At 34.5% G+C, this 25,464-nt stretch overlaps 1 protein-coding gene across 2 annotated transcripts in view; it reads left to right on the forward strand.

Annotated features, from left to right (window-relative positions):
• POLR3G (RNA polymerase III subunit G) overlaps nucleotides 1-25,464 on the forward strand; it is a 41,443-nt gene extending 15,979 nt beyond the window's left edge. The window contains exons 4-8 of one of the 2 annotated variants that reach the window (XM_037802173.1): nucleotides 9,021-9,077; nucleotides 10,830-10,880; nucleotides 16,857-16,939; nucleotides 20,649-20,792; nucleotides 23,051-25,464. In XM_037802173.1, coding sequence (XP_037658101.1) covers nucleotides 9,021-9,077; nucleotides 10,830-10,880; nucleotides 16,857-16,939; nucleotides 20,649-20,792; nucleotides 23,051-23,137 — 422 coding nt within the window. In that variant the 3' untranslated portion in view covers nucleotides 23,138-25,464. The remainder of the gene's footprint in view (nucleotides 1-9,020; nucleotides 9,078-10,829; nucleotides 10,881-16,856; nucleotides 16,940-20,648; nucleotides 20,793-23,050) is intronic. The other variant, XM_037802174.1, reaches the window with a different exon arrangement.

Genomic DNA, 25,464 nt, shown 5'->3' on the forward strand with positions numbered 1-25,464 from the left:
ATTGTCCACCACAAGATTCACTGTTTTATATGTTCCCATCTTTTAACCTCCCACTTTCCTTCTGGTGACATACGTGACTCTGAGCTTACCCTTTCCACCACCTTCACACACCTTTCAGCACTGTTAGTTTTTCTCACAACATGCTACCATCACCTCTGTCCATTTTCAAACATTTAAGTTCAACCTAATTGAACATTCTGCTCATAATAAGCAACTGCTCCCCATTCTTTAGCCTCATTCTATATCCAAGTAACTTATATTTCATGTCTATGAGTTTACATATTGTAATTAATTCATATCAGTGAGACTCTGCAATATTTGTCTTTATGTGTCTGTCTTATTTCACTCAGGTTTCACTCAAGGTTTCTTTATCAACCCATTTTTTTTTAAGACTGTTTTGTTCACATGTCATACATTCAGTCCTAAGTAAACAATCATTGGTTCCCTGTATAGTCACGTATTTATGTATTCAGCACCATCACCACTATCTATATAAGGACATCTCCATTTCTTCCACAAAGAAGGAGAGTCAAAGAAGGCAGAAAGACAAAAGAAAAAGGAAAGAGAGAGAGAGAGAGAGAGAGAGAGAGAAACATGACAGCTAGGAAGCAACAAAAGGAAAGATAGCATTAACCTACAGTAGAATAAAGAGTCAGACAACATTACCAATGCCAGGAGTCCCATACCCTTCCCCTATTCTCCCACCCCACCATATGCATTTAGCTTTGGTGTATTGGTATTGCCTTTGTTATATTAAAGGAAGCATAATACGATGTTTCTGTTAATTATAGTCTCTAGTTTGCATTGATTATATTTTCCCCCGCAATCCCACCCTATTTTTAACACCTTGCAATGTTGACATTCATTTGTTCTACCTCATATAAAATCATATTTGTACCTTTTATTACAATCTTTGAGCACCCTAGGTTTCCCTGAGTTATACAGTCCCAGTCTTTATCTTTCATCTTTTGTTCTGGCGTCCCACATGGGTCCTAACCTTCCTCTTTCAACCATACTCACAGTCATCTTTGTTCAGGGTACTTACATTGCTGTGCTACTATCTCCCAAAATTGTTTTCCAAACCTCTCACTCCTGTCTTTTCCTTTCTGTCTGCAGTGCTTCCTTTAATGTTTCCTGTAGCGTAGGTATCTTGTTCACAAACTTTTGTCATTGTCTTTTGTCAGAGAATATTTTAAGCTCTCCCTCATATTTGAAGGACAGTTTTGCCAGATATAGGATTCTTGGTTGGTGGTTTTTCTCTTTCAGCATCTTAAATATATCCCCCAACTTCCTTCTTGCCTCCATGGTTTCTATTGAGAAATCCACACATACTCTTATCAAACTTCCTTTGTATGTGATAGATTGCTTTTCTCTTGCTGCTTTCAGGATTCTCTCTTTATCTTAGATGTTTGATAATCTGATTATTAAGTGTCTTGGCATAGGCCTATTCAGATCTATTCTGTTTGGGGTACACTGCGTTTCTTGGATCCATAATTTTATGTCTTTCATAAGAGATGGGAAATTTTCATTGATTATTTCCTCTGTTATTGCTTCTGCCCCTTTTCCCTTCTCTTCTCCCTCTGGGACACCAATGACATGTAGATTCCTGCATTTCGTTTTGTCCTTAAGTTCCGGGAGATGTTGCTCATATTTTTCCATTCTTTTCTCTATCTGTTCTTTTGTGTGTAGACTTTCAGGTGCCTTGTTCTCCAGTTCCTGAGTGTTTTCTTCTGCCTCTTGAGACCTACCGTTTTATGTTTCCATTGTGTCTTTCATCTCTTGTGTTGTGCCTTTCATTTCCATAGAGTCTGCCGGTTGGTTTTTCGAACTTGCAATTTCTACCTTATGTACGTCCTGTGTTTTCATTATACGGTTCATCTCTTTTGCCATATCTTCCCTAAACTTTTTGAATTGATTTAGTATTAGTTGTTTAAATTCCTGTATCTCACTTGAAGTGTAAGTTCCTCCCTTTAACTGGGCCATAACTTCGTTTTTCTTAGTTTAGGTTGTAGTTTTCTGTTATCTAGGCATGGATTCCTTTGTTACCCCAATCAGGTTTTCCTGGACCAAAACGGTTTTCTTCCCAGAAGGAAGAAATATTCAGTATCCGGTTTCCCTGAGGGTGGGTCTTAGAAAATTGGCACACCCCGTGATCCCTCAGGTTACTGTGCTTTTCTGCCCAGCAGGTGGCACCTGTCTGCCTGTAATTCCAGACTGGTGTAAGGAGGTGTGGCCTGTGGCTGTTTTCCCCCAGGCTCTGGGGTCTGGTTCTGAATGGAAGGCAGGTAGTAGAGCTGGGCCTCACCTCTTTCCTCTTAGGGAAGATAGATCCCCTAGGGAGAGGTCATTAGTACTTCAGTGGTCTCTCTCTGCCTATGCTCTCTCCATCCTTGTCAGGGTCAGAGTGCTGGGAACTGAAAATGGCTGAGGCTTTCTCCGCTGAGCCGAAACAGGAAAAGCCCCCTTCAGGGCTAGTCCGCAGCCATTCTCTGGCTCTCCAAGGTCAGTCATCACCCAAAGCCTCTGTCTGCTTGTTGGGGATTCATAGCTTGTATCGAGCAGTCCACGTTTGTTAATTAAAACCCCAGTTGGAGCTCAGCTAAGCTGTATTCACTTGCTCAGAGAGAGCTGCTCTCTAGAATCACGAGGCTTTGCAGCTCGGGCCATGGGGGGAGGGGGCACCTGGCTTGGATCCACAGTTTTTGCTGACAGATTTTATGCTGCCATCTTGGGCATTCCTCCCCATTCAGGTTGGTGTATGATGACTGTCCAGTCACGTTTGCCCTCCGTCCCCCCAGTTATTCCAGATTAGTAGTAGTTGTTCCTGGTTGTTTATTAGTTGTTACACGGGGGCTAAGTAGCTTCCACTCCTCTATGCCACTGTCTTAGAGCCTCCTGCATATGTATTTTAAATCATTAATCATTAATCTCTAATTTCTTTTTATTGCCTTTCTCCTGTCTTCTTCCTCCAAATATATATATATATGAGTCATATATATATGTTGTATTGTAAGTAGATGCTTTTATGTAGCCAAATATCTTTCGGTTCTTATGCTCAGAGAAAAATTATGATTAGAATTCAGTGCAATTCTTTTAATTTGTAATCAACTTTATTTTTTAGGAAAGTTTTAGACGTATAGAAAAATTGAGAAGGTAGTAGCAGAGTTCCTGTTTACCTCGCACCCAGTTTTTCCTATTATTAACATCTTACTTTAGTATGGTACATTTGTTGCAATTAATTAACCAGCATTGATACATTATTATTAATTAAAATCCATAGTTATTCAGATTTCCTTAGTTTTACCTAGTATCTTTTTCTGTTCCAGCATACCATACTACATTTAGTTGTTATGTCTCCTTTGGCTCCTCTTGGCTGTGACAGGTTCTCAGTCTTTCCTTTTTTTGATCATCTTGACAGTTTTGAGGGATACTCGTCAAGTATTTTGTAGGATGCCCCTCTATTGGAATTTTTCTGTTGTTTTCACATGCTTAGACTGGCTTTATAGATTCTAGAGAGGAAGACCACAGATGTAAAATGCCATTTTCTTTATATTTCATTAACATACTGTAATCATGACTTGTCACTGCTGATGTTGACCTTGATCACTTTGCTGAGGTAGTGTTTGGTAGGTTTCTCTACTGTAAAGCTACTCTTTTTTTCCCCCTTTCCATACTGTTCTTTTTGGTAGGTAGGCACTATGTGCAGCCTCCACTAAAGGAGGGAGGGAGTTATGTTCCCATTCCTTGAGGGCAGAGTAGCTTTATAAATTATTTGGAATCCTACTGCATGGGAGACTTTTTCTCTTCTCTTCTGTTTATTTATTTAATATTATTCAGTCATCTATGTCAGTATGGACTCATGGATTTTTATTTTATACTTTGGGTTATGATGCAATACCACTTTATTTTGTTATTCAAATTGGTCAGCTTTAGCCATTGAGAGCTCTTTCAGTTGGCTCATATGCAGTTCCTTTTGCTTTTAGTCTAACAGGCTCCACTCATTTCCAAAGTTACTTAGGTCAGCACCTTTTCTTTTTATCCTCTTCAGTGAGGTTGTTTCATACATTTGTAATACAGGTGAATTCTTATGTCACAGTCTGCATCTTTCCTAGGATCCTTATGCTTCCTAAATGATTATTTTTTAATTTGCCTGCAGTAGAGTTCACCCTTTGTGCTTTAAAGGTCTATGGGTTTTGACAAATATAATATCGTGTATCCACCATTACAGTATCATATGAAATAGTTTCACCACCTAGAAATTCCCTGTGTTTCACCTATTCATTCCTTCCCTCTGAACTCCTGGCGACCACTGATAGTTTTATTATCTCTCTAGTTTTCCTTTTTCCCAAGTATTATATAGTTGAAATCAGGCAGTATGTAGCCTTTTTAGACTAGCTTCTTTCACATAGCAATGTGTATTGAAGGTTCTTCTTTGTCTTCTCATGACTTGATGGCTCATTTCTTTTTATCACTAAATAATATTCCCTTGTATGGCTAAACCACAGTTGGTTTATCCATTCACTTATTGTGGGACATCTTGGTTGCTTCTAGGTTTTGACAATTATGAATAAGGCTTTAATAATATCGGTACATAGGTTTTTATGTGGACCCAAGTTTTCAACTTATTTGGGTAGATACCTAGAAGTGCGATTACTGGATCATATGGTAAGATTATGTTTAGCTTTGTAAGAAGCTGCTAAACTGTTTTCCAAAGTGTTTGTACCATTTTGAATTCCCACCAGAATGAATGAGCATTCCTGTTACTCTGCATCCTCATCAGCATTTGGTATTGTCAGATTATTGGGTTTTAGTCATTCTCATAGGTGTGTAATGGCATGTCATTGTTTTAATTTGCAATTCTCTAATGACATTTGATATTTAGCATCATTTCATATGCTTATTTGTGATCTGTGTATCTTCTTTGGTGAGATGCGTTCAAATCTTTTGTACATTTTTTATTTGATTGTTTTCTTATTGTTGAGTTTTAAGAGTTCTTTGTATATTTTGGATAAAAGTGTGTCCAATACAGGTTTTTCAGATATTTTCTCCCAGGCATGGATTGTCTTTTCATTCTCTTAACAATGTCTTCCACAGGGCAGAAGTTTTTAATTTTAATGAAATCCAACCTAACAATTTTTTTTCATGGATTGTGCTTTTGTAGTATATCTCAAAAGTGATTGCTGAATCCACCAAGGTTACCTAAATTTTCTCCTGTATTATTTCCTAGAGGTTGTATAGTTTTGCATTTTATGTTTAGATCTGTGTTCCATTTTGATTTTAATTTTTGTGAAAGGTGTAAGATCTGTGTCTAGAATCATGTTTTTGCATGTAGATGTCCAGTTGTTATGGCACCATTTGTTGAAAAGAGTATCCTTTTCCCACTGAGTTGCCTTTGCCCCTTTGTCCAAAGTCAGTTGACTGTATTTATGTGGGTCTATTCCTAGTTCTCTGTTCTGTTCCAGTCATCAATTTCTCTATTCTTTCACCAGTACTACACTGTATTTATTACTGTAGCTTTGTGGTTTATCATGAAGTCAGGTGGAGTCAGTCCCCCACTTTGGAATTTTTCTGTTGTTTCTACTTTGTTCTTTGATTTCATTTTGTCTATTCTGAGTGTTTTGTCTTTCCATGTAAACTTTAGAATCAGTTTATAGCCACAAAATAATTTACTGGGATCTTGAGTGGGATTATATTAAATCTATAGATCAAGGTGGGAAGAATTGACATCTTAATAATATTGAATCTTCCTATCCATAACATGGACTATATTTAGATCTATATTGCATCTATATTATGATCTCCTTTGATTTCTTTCATAAGAGTTTTGCAGTTTTCTGCATATAGATTCTGTGCATAGTTTGTGAAATTTATGCCTAAATCATTTGGGTTGGGGGTGGGGATACTAAACGTTAACCTTGGGGGATTGAACTAGGACAAGTAAAAATCTCACAAAGCTTGCTGTTCTTGCCTTGAAAAATGTTATGTGGGTTTCTGCCTACCTTTGGTTCATTTCCAGCATTCTGAAAAAGTTGATTCTGAGAATTGCACCAGTTTTCTTTTATTGAGAAAATTTTTGGAGATCCTTATTTTGCCTTTTTTGCTGATGTCACCTTACCTTTTGTTTTTAGTCTTTCTGACATTGTATATCCCAGTTCATGCTTTTCGTTATTATGTGGGATACATGAGTATTTTCTAGATTATTTTATCTTCTCTATCAGTTTCTGAAGTGTATTTTGGTTTTCCTTAATGCTTTTGTTTTTATGTTTTGATTTGGTGCTGCCATCTTTAATTTTGTACCTACGTATCAACTCTGTTTTACAACTGCCATCATAGATGTAAGGCCAAGAATGAGGGTAGGAAGATGTATAGAAATAATATAAAGAGGGAGAGCTGCTTCAGTGACTCACTTCAGTTTATATATTCAGTTAGCCATGGAGAAAAACAAACAAACAGAAAAGTTCCTTCTCTTACCTTGACTGTCTAGGATGAGTTGTTTAGATACTTCGCAAAAAATCATTTTGAGTGAATGAATGACCTTTAACTGATTTTCTTTATTTTAAAAATGCTTGAGCATTAGGCTTTGTCATAGCCCTTTTAATTTAAGAAAGGTACGATAATAATAATATTGATTTGGAATTTTCAAATATACATGAAAGTAGAGAGAATAGTATAGTAAGCACCCATATTCACATCATTCGGTTCCAAAGCTATCATCATTTTGCTGTTTGATTCCCCATATACACTTTCATTTCTTTTCCTTTTTTTCCTAGAGTGGATTAAAGCATATCTTATGTCATTTCTCCTCTAAATACTTAAATGCACATTTAAAATTGATAATATTTTCCTAAACATTATCACCATTCCTTTATAACAACTAACAAAATTGACAATAACTCCTTAACATCATCTAATCATTACTTTATGCTCAAATTTCTTTTATTGTCTCAAAAGTACTTTTTCATTATTGGTTTAATCAAATCAAGTCCCAAACATATTACCCATATTACATTTGATTGTTCATGTATTTGTATTCATCTGTCAATTTTTCTGGTAAACTGAGGGCTAAATTAAATATATATATATGTTCTGTTTTGGAGAAATTTATAAAAAAGGAATAAACTTATAAAAAGGGAATTCTTGTAATGCAAATGCCGGGCATGTCTAATTTGTGCTGACTTCCTTTTACAGATGAGAAACCTGAGCGCAAGATTGGTTAAGCATTTGATCTGAAGTCAATCAGTTAAATACCTAGAAAAGCCTTGTCTTGAGGCCTCTGCATCTACTTTTTTTTTTTTTTAATTAGTTTTCTTTCTTTAACACCATAGCCCTTGTATTACTTGGAAGCATTTTCTTAATGTAGAATAAAAATCAGTACGTAGTTGGTCCTTGACTTTTATATATTCACCTTTTGTATGACCTTACCTTTTTTACGTTTATACTCCTAAACCACTTTTTGTGATGAACCATTGTTTCAAGCTATTGTGCGGTGGTGTTGCTTATCAATCTGTGCCTCTGGGAAAGGGAATGGGCCCTTATCAAGGTAATTTCTTGAGGCACAGTAGGCAAAGCAGAAGCGAGAGCCAAAGTTTTGGCTTTCTTTCCTTTAGGAAGTTCGGAGGTCCCTGCAGAGTTCTCAGTAGCGGGGTGGAAGGCTTGAACCTTGTTCATTCGTGTCCCAGGCAGGTAACTCCTCACCAAGCCAAACATTGCTTACTCCTCCCCCTTCTCCCCATTCACTTTCCCAGTGGGCTGTGAAAAGTAGCTCAATGAAGAGCCTAATTGAATGATTATGTGTGTAAGTGCTAGAGGTGAGTACACAGCCCTCCATCCCCACTTAGGTATAATGCATCCCTGTTACAAAGGGTTTAAGATTATGAGCTGGGAGGGAATTATCACAAGAAGAAAATAGAAGATGCCTGAGTAGACCTCCCTGACCTGGTATGCAAGTGGCTTCCTGACCTTACTGGGCTTTTGTGAAGATTTTCACAGAGGTCAGGTTATCTGATACTAAGGACCATAATTGGGGTTTAGGTCTTGGCTGGCCCCAATCCCTTACCACCTTCTTTAACATGTAGTTTTCATTGAACTTTTCAGTGTGTGTTCAGGAACACATTACGTACAAATGTTGGAATCTCCCTGTGTATGAAATTGATAATGATCAAAAGCAGGGGGTTCTCTGCCTGATATGCTCAAATGACCAATTCCTGAGACACCGGAGTTTCAAAGAGAGAAAGTTTATTGCTAAGTGTGAAGCAGGAGATCAGATGGCCCATTGGCCTGAAAGTCTGTATCTCTGAACTGTAGTGACTCTGGTAGTTATATAGTATCAAAAGATGGGCAGATATTAGGATAATGAGCACAATGGCTCAAGATGATGAAGTTAGAGATGATCAGTTACTGAGCATGCTCAGACTGATTACATGCTTAGACGCAGAAAGTATGTAAGAAAACGGCGGCCTTAGTATGATGATAGGCATGATTTCTAGAATTATAATGAGGTATAGGCCACTCATAGGTTAAAGTTTATGCTACTGCACATGCCAGGTAAGTCAATTTTGGTTAGATTCAACTTCTTCTAGCAAGGTAGTTTAGGAATTGGGGTGGGTTGGTTCTGGGCTGACTCAAGTTCCTTCATTAATAGACATTAGAGACTGTCTTTTGTTATCATAAGACCCCAAAGTTAAAAAACAGGATAGGGGGGTACAAGTGGGGACCACTTACAAGGTTTTTACAATCACAAGATAAAGGCTATATAATTATACAATCAATATCAAAGATCAAGGCAGCTGGATTGCAGTTCAGTAATTTCAGGTATTTCCTTCTGGCTATTCTAATATACTAGAAAGTAAAAAAGAAATGTGTACATAAAGATTCAGTAATCATAATCACTTGTTAAATTCTAACTTCTTGGTTACAAAATTAAAGATGTTATCTGGGGTTTTCAATTGTTTTAAAGGAATGGCTTCAGTTCCATTTTATTATGGATTTTTCTAATGAATACCTTTTTGTTTTTTCTCTAGATATTGAAAGGTATAGTAAAAGATACATGAAGGTATACAAAGAAGAATGGGTACCAGGTAATCATAAAATAGACAAATGTTATAATAATTTTTAAAGGCTGTCTCCCTACCCTATATCTTTTTTTGAGGAGTGAGTTTTATTTTCACCATAGGAAAATAGAGTCTGGTTCTTTTCCTGTACTATCTTAGTAATGTAAGTCTTTTGGAACCTGAGATGAAAAGATTTTTATATTGTAACAAGGAAGAGTTGAAGTGTATTTGTGGATGTTCTTAAAAATATGTTTTTTATAAAAATAAGATCTGCCAAACCCACTTGGGTTTTCCAGTGTCTTTTGCCGCAATCACGGTTTTAGTCCCTGCTACTAATATTGCTTAATTCTTTGGTCTCGAGTGCATTTTTAGCATTTGAGAAAAAAACAAAAATTTCATTTTAAGATATTTTAGGCCAAGCTCTTGAGCTTCCTTTCTTTCAAGCAGACATGGACTAGTTTCAGTTGTTAAAATGCCTTTTCAAAAGAACCATTTGTACAAGGGTTTTGTTTTCAACATTTGACAGTCTTACCTTGGAAACAGACAAAGGAGATCCCACACAGCTCAGGTGTAGAAATGAAGTGACTTCTCTGGGTGACAATAGCCAGTACTAGAGCCCAGAACTAGAGCTCCTCAATTTACTTCACTTTCCTTTCACTTCCCTGTCCTTGTTGTTTTATGGAAACTACCCTTCAATGTTGATCGTTAATAAGTGTGGATGCCCCTGGAAAACTCTTGGGGGTCTCTCATTTCTTTCATGTCATAAATAATTATTCCCCAAATGAATCTTTTTACATACTTTCTCATGATCTTCTATGAGTACTTTATAAAAATAAATATATTCAAAGCAAAGTTTGTTAGTCCAGGTAAAATGACATAAGCTTTAACAGTTTTGTTCAAATTGCAGTGATTTCTTTATTAGTGGGCAATGTTTTACATTCATTTTTATATTCTTTATTTTATGCTTAATTCTTTGCTTAAAATTTAAAAGATAGTGACAAATTAGAGTAATTGTTAATACGGGCAAAGTCATTTATTGGAGGGAATATACATCCAATAAAATTCCACAGCTATTTAGAATTTTAATTTTAGAGTTTTCAGATAATTGTTAGAACTATTTACTTAATTTTATGTGTGTTGGGATTGTGGTTACATACTTTAATTTTTGGGAAAAACTCCTTTATTACATAAGAAATACATATCACTACAGAAAGCTTATAAATTGCAGAGTAGTCACAAAGTAAATTAATAACACTTAAGAAAAACAGTGGTAATCCTAATATCCACAAATAATTACTGTAAGATTTTTGTCCTTAAGCTAGAGCTTTTTCTCTGCACAAATATAACATATGTAAAATATTTGTTAGCTTTATTTTTAAAAATGGGATTCAGTACATAGTGTTTTAAAAACTTTTTTATTCAATAATATATCATGAATAATTTTTCCTGTCCATAAATGTATTTCTACATCATTCTTAATTGTTATGAAGCCTCTACATTTAAAATTGATTATATAAGATACTATGTAGCTGTTAAAAATACTGTATAAATTTTATAGCACTACTTCAAAGCTATTTTAATGAACTTTTTTTCTTCATAGGAGCAAAAATATCACTCTTTGCTTTATTTTGGTTCCCAGGCTAAATCCATACAATTAGATACTAAGAAATTTTATTTTCATTGCATGGGCAACTGTTGCTGTGTTTGTTAAATAATTATTTCCACTGCTGATTCCTAGAGGGAACTGCAATTTTTGTATTTCTTCTTTTGTACACATAGATTGGAGAAGACTCCCAAGAGAGATGATGCCACGGAAAAAATGCAAAAAAGGTACATTGACCATATAATAGCAATCCAAATAGGGAAAGGTTATTGCTTAAATTCTATTATGTGGAATTGTCGACCTGAAGTTACACTCAATAGCTGAATGCTTTTGCTTAAAGTATATTTGACATTTTGACTATTTTACTAAAGCTTGGTTTTGTGTTTTTATTGATTTTTTGTTGAGTTTTGTTTTGTTGTTTGTTTAGTTGTCCTTTTTTAAGTTGTGGAATTTTGATGTTTTGGGAAAGACTTTTCAATTATGCAGTGCTTTACCTTTGCATATTTTCAATTTTTTTTTTTTTTATTATATTTGGCTGCATTCTAAATTTTCAACTAATACAGTTTAAAATTTGGGGACTGGTAGAATATAACCTTATATAGTACATAAAAATACCAAAGTGAATCTTCCATTCTTTAATAATTCCATTTAGTAAATTGTTGTTGAGAGTCTATTACTAAGCACTGTGGTGAGAGGAATAAACCAGTGAGCAAAGTGAGAATAATTCTTGTCTCATAGAGGTTACAGTCAAATGAAATAAAAACATTAAACAAACACACTGTCCTCTTTGGAAGGTCAGAAAAGCATTCTTTGAAGAAACTGGCTTGGACTCAAGATTGAAGGATGAGTAGAGTTTACTAGGGTAAGGTTAGAAGAGAGTCGTTAGAGGAAGACCAGATTTGTGAAGGGAAATCACGGTTTCCGTTCAAATGTGTTATGAGGTTCCTTTGAAATGTAGATTATTTTGTTGGATACAGAAGAATGGATATCAAAAATGGAGATAGTTGTCTTTAGCATAGATTCGATAATGGAATCTGTGAAAGGATGGGATTGTCTCAGGTGAGCTTAGAGAATGAGAAGGAATAAAGGCCTAAACCTGAGCTTGGAGAAATGCCAAAGTTTAATGGCAGGAATTGGAGGTTGAATCAGCAAAGGAAAGGAGATAGAAAGAGAGAGAGGAAGGAGGAGAACCAAGAGGGAGTGGAGTTATAGAAGCCAGTGTACAGAGGAGAAGAGTATTTCAGAAAGGAGGGCAACAGTGTTAAAAGCTGCAGAGAGGTCAGGTGGAGTGAAGATTGGAAAATGCAAACTAATTTTTGACACATAGGTCATTGGTGACCTAAGTGAGAGCTTTTTAGAAGATTTTCAGGGATGGAATCCAGATTGATTGCATAGTGAGTGGGCACTTAGGAAAAGGAGACAGCTAGCAAAGATGAGTCTTCAGAGAATTTTGCTGTGAAGAATAAAGAGAAGTAGCCAATAAAGGGAATAGCCAAAGAAGTTACAAGCAGTAGAGTTGGGAAATCAGAGAAAAGGGGGAATTCCTCCCCTATCGTTAGTAACAGCTTTGATGAGGTATTGATATATAGTATGTTTGCATATTTGAAATGTATACTTGGATAAGTTTTGACATATATGTACACTTGTGTAATTATCACCTCAATCAAAATAATAAACATATCCATCACTACCAAGTTTCTTCATGCCCTTTTGTAATCACTCCCTCTCACTTACCCCCACCCCACAAACCACCATTCCTGTCTGCAAGCAGCCATCAATCTGCCTTCTGTCACTATAGATTAGTTTATATTTCCTAGAATTTGTATAAATGGAAAGATGAACTCTTTTGTTGCCTGGCTTCTTTCATCAAGCATAATTATTTTGCTATTCATCCATGTTGTAGCGTGTATCAATATTTCATCCCTTTTTAGGGGTGAATAGTATTCCATTGAGTTAGATATACCACAGTTTGTTTATTCATTCACATTTTGGTGAATATGTGACTTGTTTCCGGTTTCTGGCAGTTACAAGTAGAGCTGCTGTGAACATTGCATACAAGTCTTTGCGTGGACATACACTTTCATTTCTCCAGGGTAAATACCTAGGAGTAGATTGGCTGGATCATATGGTAGGTGTATGTTTAACTTTTTCAGAAACTGCCAAACTGTTTTCAGACGTGGTTTTTACCTTTTTCCATTTCCAACAGAGGAACCCTCCAGTTACTTCACACCCTCACCAATACTTGGGACGGTTAATTTTTAGAATTTTAACCAGTCTAATAGGTGTGTAGTGGTATCTCATTGTTTTTTTCTCTTTTAAATTTGCATTTCCCTAATGACTAATGAACTTTTTTTCATGTACTTTTTTTTGCCATCTATTTATCTTCTGTGGTGAAGTGTCTGTTCAAACCTTTTGCCCATTGTTTAGTTGGGTTGTTTGTTTTATTATTATTGAGGTTTGAGAATTGCTTATGTATACTGGATACAAGTGCTTTATTATAGATACAATTTTCAAATATTTTCTCCTAGTCTGTGGCTTATTTTTCCTGATAGTCTTTTGAAGAGCAGAAATTTTTATTTTGATGAAGTCCAAGTTATCAATTTGTTCTTTTATGTTCTTGGTGTCATATTTAAGAAAGTGTGGCTAACCCAAGGTCAGGAAGTTTTCTTCAATGTTTTTGTTTTCCTAGATATTTTATAGTTTTAGGTTTTACATTTAGGATTATAATACATTTTGAGTTAATCTGTTTATGTGGTACAAGGTATGGATTAAAATACTTTTTTTTCATATGGATTTCCAGTTGTTGAGGAACCATTTGTTTAAAAAACTGTCAAAATCAGTTGTCTATATATTTGTATCTATTTCTGGGATCTAGCATCTATCCAAATAACATGATATTCAGTTCTTCTTTGAGGGATTCAACAAGATTTTAATTTTGTATAGAAACTTCACTTTTACTATCTTGCCTCGCTACAGTGTTTTTGAAAGAATAGGCAGAATGGAACAAAGTTCTATGACTACTTCGTTTTACATTGTTTTATCCTTGAATTATGTAGGTGACAGGCATAAAACGTAGGTGTATGGAGAAGACTGAAAAGTTTACTATAAAGGTATCTATCAGTGAGTGAGCAAGTCTTGCCTCATGGCAACAGTGTTAAAGTTTTCTAAATTGGCTGTCTACACTTTTTTATTGAGGTATTCTAATTACTACCCTGTTCACTCACCTTGAACTGTTTTTAAAAATAAGTTGGTCACTTATATATGTAATAAGTAAATAAAAACTTTATTCATCAAATTTTCTGATTACCCTGTTTTTCTATGGAGGGCCACTACTCTTTGGGGCAAAGGCAGAATCCCGTTTCAGATTTTACTCTATACATGTGAATCACTAAATGAGAATAAGTGGAGACCAAGAAAACCCTAGCAAAGCCTAGGTGGATTATGAGAGTATGAATTGAAATGGTTGTGATGAGATGAGAGAAGAGGTAAAGGCAAAAAAAAAAAGGCTGTCTGAAAGACAGAATGTATAGCTTGAGTTTAATGGAGAATGGAAAGGAAGGCTGCACAAATAGGAAGGAAAAATATTCAGAAACTAATAGTCTTGAAAGATGGAAATCAATCAATAAATATTGCTGTATCAATTAAGAATGCATTTGGCTACAAGTAGCAGGAAGACTAATTCACATTGGCTTAATAAAGAAGGTTTTATTTTCCTTAGTAATAAGAATTTTAGCAATAAGTGGCTGTGGTTGGTGTGATATATGCTCCACATCATCAACAGGGGGCCTGGCTCCTTCTAACTTTCCTGACCATCTTTAGCTCGTTAACTTTTGTCTTCATGCTTGTTGCCTCATGGTCACAAGTTGGATGCCCCAGCTCCAGACATCATATACATTTTTAAGGCAAGAAGGGACCTCTTTTTGGCATTTTATGAGGAAAAGCAAAAGCTCTCCATCAGATTTACTTTTTTATCTTATTGGCCGATAAGTTATATGGCTGTGCCTAGTTTCAAGGGATGCTGGAAAAATGAGAATCTCACCTGATGAAAATCAGGGATCCTTTAACAGGTGGATTTTGAAGGGAGAATTCAGAGTTGATCTTTTTTTTTTTTTTTTTTTTTAGTAGAACTTACACTAATTTAAGGTAGGAATATTTTTATTTTGTTTTATTTCAAAGCTAAAGTACCTGAATATTTAGCCTCACTGCAGAATATTGTATGTTAAAATATAATAATTTATCTACTGTCTTTTATGCCCTTGGCTTTTCTTGGACAAATATATTATTTTCATAGTAAAATAATATTCACATGAATGATACTGGTCATATCCTAGTGGATCACAAATCTTCAGCAGACTTTATAAAGCTGAAAAGAATGTATTTAATTTGGAAGAATTAATGTTTTCACATGCATCCCACCAGCCTCTCATTCCTAGAGCTTAATACGTACATTAATCATTGGTCAGAGCTTCCAGTGTGTCAGGATTTCCATTTGTTAAAAAACAAAAAAGGAACAACAAAACTTTCTTTTTTCCTTTCTGCTCTGATGTTTTTTATTACATATTTTGTGATTTTTGTGTTTTGTTCCTAATAAGCTTGTACTCTCCCTTTTGTTTGACTTGTCCTCCACTGTTTCCCTTGAAGTAGTATCAGAAGAGTCACGGGGAAAGTTTGTTTCCTGAAGAACCAGATACTGGAAAGTGTTGAAAGAAACAACAAAAAATTTCAAATAGATGCATATGTTTGACCAAAAATGGGGAGAATATTCATGTTGATATTTTGGGGTTAAAACAGTGTTTCAACAAATTTTGATAATACTTCTCCCTCAAAGGATGCATATAAGGTTTAGGCATTGTAAGACCAGAATGAGAGGTGGCAAAGAATGCTGAATGGACTTGAGTCTGCCACTGACTTTCTTGTATAAAGGATTAACAATTTCTAATAAATTGATTTACCTGAACATATTCTATAGTATCCTTTTAACAGGCTTTTGTGGTGTGAAATGAAATGATTTGATGAAAGGTCCTTAGAGAAAAAGACTTCATGACATAAGAAAATTACATCTTAGCTAATGTTTTTTAGCATCATATTTATTGAGATCTTGTTCATCTCTGATACTATATTTTATGTGCTGTCGTTCAAATTAAACAGTCTTTGCTTGCAAGGACTTGGGACAGAGAAAGTTACCCATCATTAAATCGGTTACTTTTGTTTGAGCAAAACCTCACTAATTTATATGTTTGGGAACCATGTGCTCAGTGACTACCTGATGGGTGATATGGTATTAAGAGTAAATTGTAATTCCATCATTCATGGGTCATCTACCACAGTCTAAAAATCTCTTCTTCTTTAGGTTAAATGTTAATCTTTAACAAAATTACATCTTTCTGAGGCATACTTTACTCTGTCACCAGGTAATTTCTACATATTTGGTTTGATTTTGGAAAAGCACTGTAATGATACTTTCTGGTCATAATGGGATAATTTTGTAGCATATTATAGTGATTTTATAAGAAACTGACAGAATCTATTTGTGAAATGATTCTCTACTCCCTGCTGTTTCAGAATAGTCTGAAAATGCAATATTTTGATAAAGCTTAAAAATTCTGTTTCCCTAAACTGTGGAAACATTTCATTTCTTATTAGCGCTTTGGATTTCCATATTCGTAGGATGAGTGTTTAACCATTTTAATTGTGATTCCAGAGATAGAGCTGTGTTGTACTGCATTTAACCTATTTCTCATCTCTTTCACCTTTGGTAGATGCATATTTATCGTGTACTTCTTTATTTTGAAAACCTGATAAAATTGTTTTGGTTAAAATATATCACACCAATCAAGAACAGGAAGCCCGTGTGAAAGACAGATTAGTGAGTGCCTTTCACTGGTATTCTGCTTCCACTTGAGATGACATTTTAGCAGTTTGGCCTTAATGATATTAATTGCCAGTACAAATTTTCAGTACTAGTGTACATAAATCATGGAACAGTCTTAGAAAATATCAATGAATATTATTTACTCCCCATTGTTGGAAAATTTCTGAGGTATGATGATTTAGTTTGTTTATCTTTTGAGAAAACTAATTCAGTCTGCAAATTATGTGACTGCCTGATATGATATATCACTAAACTAGACAGTATATGAGAGGCAAAGAAATGTAACCGCAGTTGTTACAGAAAAATGTGTTAACTAGTCGTTTTATTTCAGCAGACCCAAAATCCAAAAAGGCAAAAGATACAGGCAAAGTTACTTCACTCACTAATACTGCAGATGTGTTGAAAAAAATTGAGGTAAGGTTTTCTTTTTACTACAAAAGTGAAGCCTTTTTGCTTCTATCTTTCAACCTTCTCCCACTTTGTAATCATGTGAATTGGGCAGAAGTGACCCAGCACATGGGGTACCTGGAAAGGTTTAAACATTGTTGGCTGGGAGATGTGGAGATTCTTTCCTGTCCATTTTTACCACTCACCTGTCAACATTCCTTGCCTTCTGTCATCTCCTTCCTTTTGTACTATGTCCCCGGTTTCCCCTTACATTTGAATTATGAAAGGGGAAAGAAACATGAGTTACATAACTAAAATGTATTTCTTTTAAAAACTATCATATTTTCTTACTGTTCTCTCTGTCTTATGTTAAGTGCAGAAGATTCTATTAGGAGAGAAACTGCATCTTATGGAACTTGGTTTTGTATATTTATTTTTTAAAATATTCCAGAAATAAAAAGATGTAAAATTCAGAAGGTTAATACACTGAAAATTTGTCCTTGCATCCCTGTTTCCCAGCCTTTCACTTCTACTCCTGTAGACAATCAATGTTACAAGTTTCTTATATATTCTTTCAGAAATATTTTATGTACAGCAAATACAGATTTTTTTTCTCCTTTTTAAAATGACAGATGGTAGTGTATTAGACTCTTCTGCACTTTCACTGTATCATTTATTAAGGTATCTTAGAGGTGGTTCCATTTAGAGTATGTATAGAGGTGCCTCATTCTTTTTTTCCCTGCATTATTAGAATGAAACATAATTTATTTAATCAATGCCCATTGATGGACATTATGTTTTGTCTGGTGTTTTATTGTTATAAATAATGCTTCAGTGTCAGTGGATTTGTTGGGTCAAATGTTATGTGCATTGTAATATGGATACAATGCATTGCCAAATTGCTCCCCATGGTAATTATACCAATTAACTCCCACTATCAATGCATGCATTGCCTTGCATTGATGATGATGATGATGACAGTGATAGCACCAAGCACTTGAGAATGTAATATGAGGCAGGCTCTGTGACGAGTTTTTTTTTTTTTTTTAAGCAATTTTATTGAGATACATCCACATACCAGATGAGCATCCCAAGTGTACAATCAGTGGTTCACAATATCATCAAATAGTTGTGCTTTCATTACCACAATCAATTTTTGAACATTTTAATTACTCCAAAAAAAATAAAAATAAAAATAACAAAGAACACCTAAAACATCCCATACCCCTTATCCCTCCCTATTATTTATTTTTTGTCTTTATTTTCTTACTCATCTGTGTGATGAGCTCTTAACATACATTATGTCCTTTAGATTTCACAAAAACAAAGGGAGGTATATATTATTATTCCTTATTTAAAAGATGAGGAAGTCAATTCTTCAAAACTTTTTATTTGCCAGCCAAGTTAGCACAGCTGTTTGGTGGCAACAACTCTTATTTTTATTATTTTATTATTTAACTAGTGCTTGAGCTGGAGATGACATGTCTGAAAATAAAGCCAGGAGGATTAACGAAGGTACAGCGATAACTGTCAGGTTTAACTTTGGTGGAATGACAGATGGGGTTGCAGGACTAGCCAGCTTGTATTGGTTGAACACAGATTCTGGCTGTTCTTAAAGCTTCCTGATAAGAAGTTGCTAAGATGATATGTGCTCTAAGGAAGATTGATCTGGACCTCCTGATGTGGTTTCTCCTCAGAACAGATTGTATCTTCTTATTCCCTACATTTAAACACATTTTTCAGTACATACTCTGTTAAAACAGCATTTTAAATCTAGAAGTCCCAGTAAGTATCAGTTTTAATAGGGCAAATTAGATTCCAGATGACCCTTTTACTGTTCATTTCTTCAGCAAAAGCAATTGTAAGGTTCATTATAATGAATCTGTGGCTGGAGAGGGAGCGATATAGACTCAAATCTCATGATTAATTTATGTATGAATAATCCATATACTAATATTTGAGCATCTCATTTCTGCACGACATAAAGGAGGCTCTATATGGTGGTCGTATAGTAACTAGAAGACCTTGTTTTTCTAAAAGTATTTTCTAAAGTATTTTCACATTATATTATTCATTTTTTTCTTACAACATCTATAAAATAGTAGGGGTAGATAGTTAAGTCTCACAGAAGAGAAAATGGAGACTAAGTAAAAGAGCTAAAACTAGTGGATTAATGCAAAAGGAATAATGTTATAAGACAGTATGTATGACTCAGAGACAATTTTTTTTTTAAAGTTGCATAAATCTGCTATTTGTTAACCTGCTTAGGTATTTTATGGGTTTCATTTAGGTCTGTGCAATAGAAATAAAGATTAGAATTATTTATTTAAAAATATTTGAGATGGCGGTAATAGAAATGAAGACTTCCTTTTCCCTAATTAGCACTGAATGAATTCTGTATTTAAAAACTACTTTACATAACTGGTTTATGTAATTCTATTACTAATTATAAAATAGCATTAGTAGCATGATTTTTCAATGTAGTGTATACCTTGCACAGAGTTAGATAAACATAGCACTACAATTCTCCTTTAACTCCACATGTTTATGGGTTAGGTCTTTGTTTTTTTTTTTTTTTTTACTATAATCTGATTAAAATAGAAAAGAAATTAAAAATACCATATAATTCATATTGATAATAGCATGATAGTATGTATGTGTGTCTACATTCCTTATTATAGGCACTTCATTACATCTATGAACACTATTTTCTTTACTTACAGTTTTCCAAAGTTATTTCCAGTTAGAAAAATTGCACACATTATATTGTAGTAGTAACTCATATAAAGTAGCATATGTGTCATATCATCTTGTGTCCATTAACTTCGTTTTAATTGTTCTGCCTGTGTGGGGTACGTAGACCAAAGGAATGGAGTTTAAAAAAGTGAGTCTATCTGATATAATCTTTCTACTCCATTAGATTCCTCTAAATTCAAATTTCAGTGTTATTAAAAGAATTTTAAAAAATAAACATTTAGAACCAATAAAGAAATAGCTAAATTGTAGTCACTCTAAAAGTTGTGTGATATGAAAAGATGACATAGTGATATTTACAGAGTGGGTAAGTGGAACACTTAGACAACTGAAAGCTTTATTCTAACTCTACATCTCTTTTGCTCCTCTCTTAGGGTTGCTAATAAGTGCTAATGTGGACTGTGGTTTGAGTTTTAATTTTTCTCTTCCTTCTCAACTTGTCAGATATACTAAGAAGCAACAATTCTTGGGAATGGGAAGTAAATAGGGACAAAAGGGATAGAGACATCGATAGTCTCAAAAAGGATAATTTACTCTAGGATGACTTAATATTAATTGTTTTAAATGATCTCACTTAAAAACTAAAACATAGACATTTTGAGATATTACCATTGCATTCCCTTTTCTCCTTTTATTTTAGAAGGAAAAAAGAAATAACATTTTGAAAGTTCTTCTCCATAAACTGAATCACCTCAAATATTTTAGAAGAAGGTAGGGTAGAAATCATAAAAACAAATCATTATGTGTTACAGCTGATGACCCCAGCATTACCTGAGACCCAATTATTAAGTATCAAAATCAAAGAAAATACCAGTGTAATGATAAGATGGTGAATTTCTCCTTCTTCAGTTAACTCACAGTGTCCTCGGTGTTGGCTTGGAGTGGTGGTAAGGGGGATTTAGAATAGGACGACAGATAACTGTGTTCTCCTGAGGCTGGCAGGGAGGTTCCCACATATGTTAATGAAACTCGCTCATACCAGGAATTGGAAAAAAGAGGTGATAGCGAAAAATCAGATGAGGAAAATGAAGAGAAAGAAGGAAGCAAGGAGAAAAGTAAAGAAGGCGATGATGATGATGACGATGCTGCAGAACAAGAGGAGTATGATGAAGAGGAGCAAGAAGAGGTAACGGTCCATTTTGGGGATGCTAACAAAGATACCAAACTTAAGGGTTGTATACTATGGAATTGGATATATGGTATTTAATTAAAATCAACAAACAAACAAAATCCAAGTTGATGGGAACCAGAATTATGTTTTAATCACTGGCATCAGTTCCATGGTATCAAGAGAATTATTAAAGCATTGAAATTGTAGTGATGCCAAATTGAATATGACAGGTTAAAGTAACTTTGTAGGCAAATTTGTAAATAGAAGTCCGCAAGTTTGGGAAATTGTTCAGATTAGTGACTGAAATTTATCTATGTGAAATTTAAAATGAGAAATCAAGGTAATTAAAGGGTTTAGTCACATCTTGTTTCAAATCCCAAAGTACATGTGAACCCTATTAGGTAATGTATATAATCCAACCTCAGGTATCTGACTCAGTCAGGACTCAGTGTTCAGGATTTGGGATTTCTAACTTTTGGAAACATTTTAAATTTCAAAATAAGCTTGAGTCAATCAGGATATTTTTGAGCAGTTACCACCTTTTTGGGACTTTGACCCTTTTCTTTACCTGAAACTGTCTGAACTCTGAAATTCTTTACTATATGCTTGAATAATTTTGCATTAAATTTTGGATTCTTTTTTAAAATTTATAGTGGTGTAAAGGGAGAGGTCTGGATACAGTTTTATGTTTCCAAATGGCCAGTGAGGTACAAAACACACTGTTTAAATAATTTGCTTTCTTCATTGATTTGAAATTCTTCCTTTCCTGGTAGGTTTTCATATCTACTTAGATATATTTCTGGACTCTGTTTCTTTGGCCTATTTGTAAATCAACACTAAGCTGTTCAATTACTAGAAGCTTCTAATTATTTGTTAATATTCATAGGGCATGTCTTTCCTGCTATTTTTCAGAATTTTCCCAAGTATTCTCTTTTTATTCTTCCAAATAAAGGTTGTCTAAACGTTTAAAAATTAAACATATCACATTTGACTCCAACTTTCCTTCTAGATCATTCCCTTTTCTTAATTCAGCTGCTCTCTGAAATGATTTAGACTGCCAGTCCTTTTAATTTCTATTTAGGCTTTATTGGTTCCTTGTCTTCATTACCTAGACTCTTGCGCATTCTTAAACCTCTTTCTTGCCATTAGTGTTGACCCTTGTCCTCTCAGCACATACTAGTACTACACCAAAGCAGCCTTTGATTGTTTCTAGTATGTCTTGTTTTTTGTTTCCAAATCTGCCTGTTGAGCATTTCCAAGGAACCACAGAAATGGATGCCAGTAAAAATTCTCCACTGTTTTCTGGCTGACATGTTTTCTGTTTTTCTCTTAATAAAACAGCTCTCTACAGCAATTATTTTAAATCATCTCCATTCTTAATTCCTCTACTCTACCATTCTTTTCACGCTTAGCAGATGATCGTACCTTCACATAGAAAATGAATGCATCAAAAGGAAACACCCTTAATTTCATGTCCTCTGCCTACAAACTTAACAATTTAAATTTCTTCCAATGTTCAAATTTCCCCAATTGTTTCAAGAAAATTTTTTCTTCAAACCTTACTTGCTCCAATCATAATCCAAATACAGTCCATAACCTGCCACTGGTTGATAACTCTTAAGTATCTTTTAATCTACATCCAAAATGGATTTCAAATTAATGCTTTAACCATAGAAAGCAGAGCGATATCTTCTGAGTCATTTGCATGGAAAATAGTCTTCCTAAGCCACGGGAATTGGAACATTCTTAGGGGCCTTATCCATCTTAACCTAAAGGAAATTGAGGGTCTCTGGGAAGAAACATAATATGGCATCCTCTAGGAAGTTTGGTATCCTGAGGCGTTTTTTTGATAGCAAACTAAGAGTCCCTCTGCTTATGCTTTGTGACTAAAAACTTAATTCTGGTATAGTCTAATAAATGGTAATTGGTTTTGTTTTGTTGAGTGTCGGTGCATTTGTTGGAATGTGTTTAGGGGTTTAGCTTACACTTGGAATATATCCCCCTACAATGGTAGAATGGGAAACCGTTCATGTTCTCTTAGGTAGTTGATGCCAGGAGAATAGTAGGTAATGATCTTGAAGAAGAAAATGGTACAGGTAAGATGTGAGTGACAGCTAATGTGTTTTTTAATGGACTTTTTTTTAAAGCTTGATATGTTTTCTTATTATATAATTTTGTATTTATAAATTTAGATTAATGGACAGCCTAAATTAATAATAATGTTGTTATTTGTTCATTTTAATGTTTACTGAGGAATTTATGATTTCACTTAGGAAAATGACTACATTAATTCATACTTTGAAGATGGAGATGATTTTGGTGCAGAGAGTGATGACAACATGGATGAAGCCACCTATTAGCCATGAAATTTCTAAGAAATATTTTTATGATACGGCTTCTGAACATTTGGACAGACTTGTGTTCCATTTTATTTCTAAGGAATGAGTATTCTATTTTTGTTCTGGTTTTATTGGACAAATACTTGTTACCAAAACTTCCAGAACTGCTTTGAGTTTATATACTGGTTAGCATACAAATTAATCTGACACTTTGACATTCCCTCCAAACACTTCTGTCATGCCATCCCTGTTATGTATTCAAGTGGACATTTAAAAGTATTATTTGGGTTGGAATGTGCCTAAAGAGCCTTTACATCTCTTAATCTATGCATTAATACTTGAACAAATTATTCTTATTAACTGCTAATCTTTCGTAAAACTATGACTGGTCATCATAATGAATTTCTAGAGTCTAAAATTTGACAGTACCGCACATGGAGCACTTTAAAAACAAAGAAACTTGAAGAGTTTTTTGTTTTTGTTTTTGTTTTTTTAATTTTTCATGGTATGTTCTCTAGTAGTATTCTCTTAGCTAGTTGATGCCAGGATAATAGTAGGTAAGGAGCTTGAAGAAGATATATAGTAGTATATTATGACTACACAAACCTACCTGATTGCTTACAAATGCAAAGTTTTGAGACTGGAAGTTTTGTGATTGAGAGTAAACATACAGGGAAAAATGCTAATCTGAGCTATAGAAATTTCACAGCTCACATTTCAGCCAGTAGAAAATAACTGTCACCTGGTATGAATATGATAAACTCTTGAATTTGGGGCTAACTTCATACCATATGGTATATGGATTAATCAACCCTCTGTAATAAATATGGCATCTTTGATTATTTGGAATTATGAAAAATCAGACTGAGACATTTTCTTTATTTTACAAAACTGTGGAGTAAGTTCTAGTCATATAAATGTCTCTAAAATGCTTATGTTTGAAATGTGTGAGGTAAAGTGGCCTCTGTTGTGTTTCACAGGACTCATAAGCTGTACAATTAATTTATAGAGTAAGGCAGAATGAAACTCAGGTCATTTTGAAATTAAGATTAATCTTTTTTGTTTAAAAGCTAGCCCCCTTGCCTTTTTATATTTGGGGGAGAAAATACCTAAAGACCTCAGCCTCCAAAAACTGTCACAAATGCCAAAGATTTTCAACAAAATCCATGTTATAGTTTTCAAAAATTATTTATTAATATTATCTACCAAAAGAAATAAAATTTATTTTTCTGTTTTGGGAAAATACCACAGCCATTATTACCCTGTAACCTGAGAATCAGAGACCTAGATTGTATTTCTACCTGTACTGTTAGAGTCAACCTTGAAACCGAGCTTGGTTATGTTTTCTGTGCCTTGGTTTCTCCACTTGTAAATGATTTCCTATAAAAATTCCTCACACACCAACCAAAACTTACCATATGCATACATTCTCTTATAAAAATTACTTCTTAGTTTAAATTTGGTCTTCACATGCTAAAACACTCTAGTTTGGAAAATAACTGAAAACGTAAGTTTTGAGAAACAGAACAAAATTTTCCTCACAAAATATGCTATAATCTGATTTTTCATCTTATATTTTGATGGGGAGAATTGGAGAAAATTGTCTCATGCCATTTTGTAACACAATTTTCTTAGGAAGATCACTTTCAATGGCAGTACTTCCTCAAATAATTCAAGATGGGCTTGCTTGAGGACCATTACTAGGTTAGTGCTGTGTTGATTATATGTGAATTATTTCTCCTGTAAAGAAGCTTATCAAAAATTTAAAAGATTCTAAATGGAAGACATTAATAAAACAAGTGTACTTTACAGCAGCAACCTACTGCACTTAAGAGTGGAAGCTTCGCAAAGTTTTCAGTAGTGATGGGCAAATAAAATTGCCCTTTAGGATTGGTAATTAACATAGGTGTTTTATTCTTCCTCTTTTTTAGTATCTTAGCCAAATACCATTTAATTCCTAGAAATATTGTTCTACTGTTCTATTTACTTGCTTTATTGTAAGTCTGTATGAAACCAGGCCACCAAAGGCAAAGGTATTTCTTTTCCTGGCTTTCAATTTGTCTCCACCATTTTTGCCCTGCTGATAGGAAGAATTTACTCAGGGAGGGCTCCGTTTCTCTTGCATGCATTGTATTCCCCCCTTTGGAAAATCTTTTTACAATTGTAAAGTAGGCTAATAGCGAGAACAGGCAGGAAGTATTTCCCGGTGCTTTACCAGCAGGAATCTTAATATTTGTGGCTTAAATCTCCAGAGACAAAATCTCAGTTCCATATTAATGTAAACTTTATGCTCAGAGCCTTAGTGTCTTTAAAATTGCTACATAACAAGCAAAACTTTTTGTTGCCAT

The sequence above is a fragment of the Choloepus didactylus genome, chromosome 13 (genome assembly GCF_015220235.1).
Source record: "Choloepus didactylus isolate mChoDid1 chromosome 13, mChoDid1.pri, whole genome shotgun sequence".
Classification (NCBI taxonomy): Eukaryota; Metazoa; Chordata; class Mammalia; order Pilosa; family Megalonychidae; genus Choloepus; species Choloepus didactylus.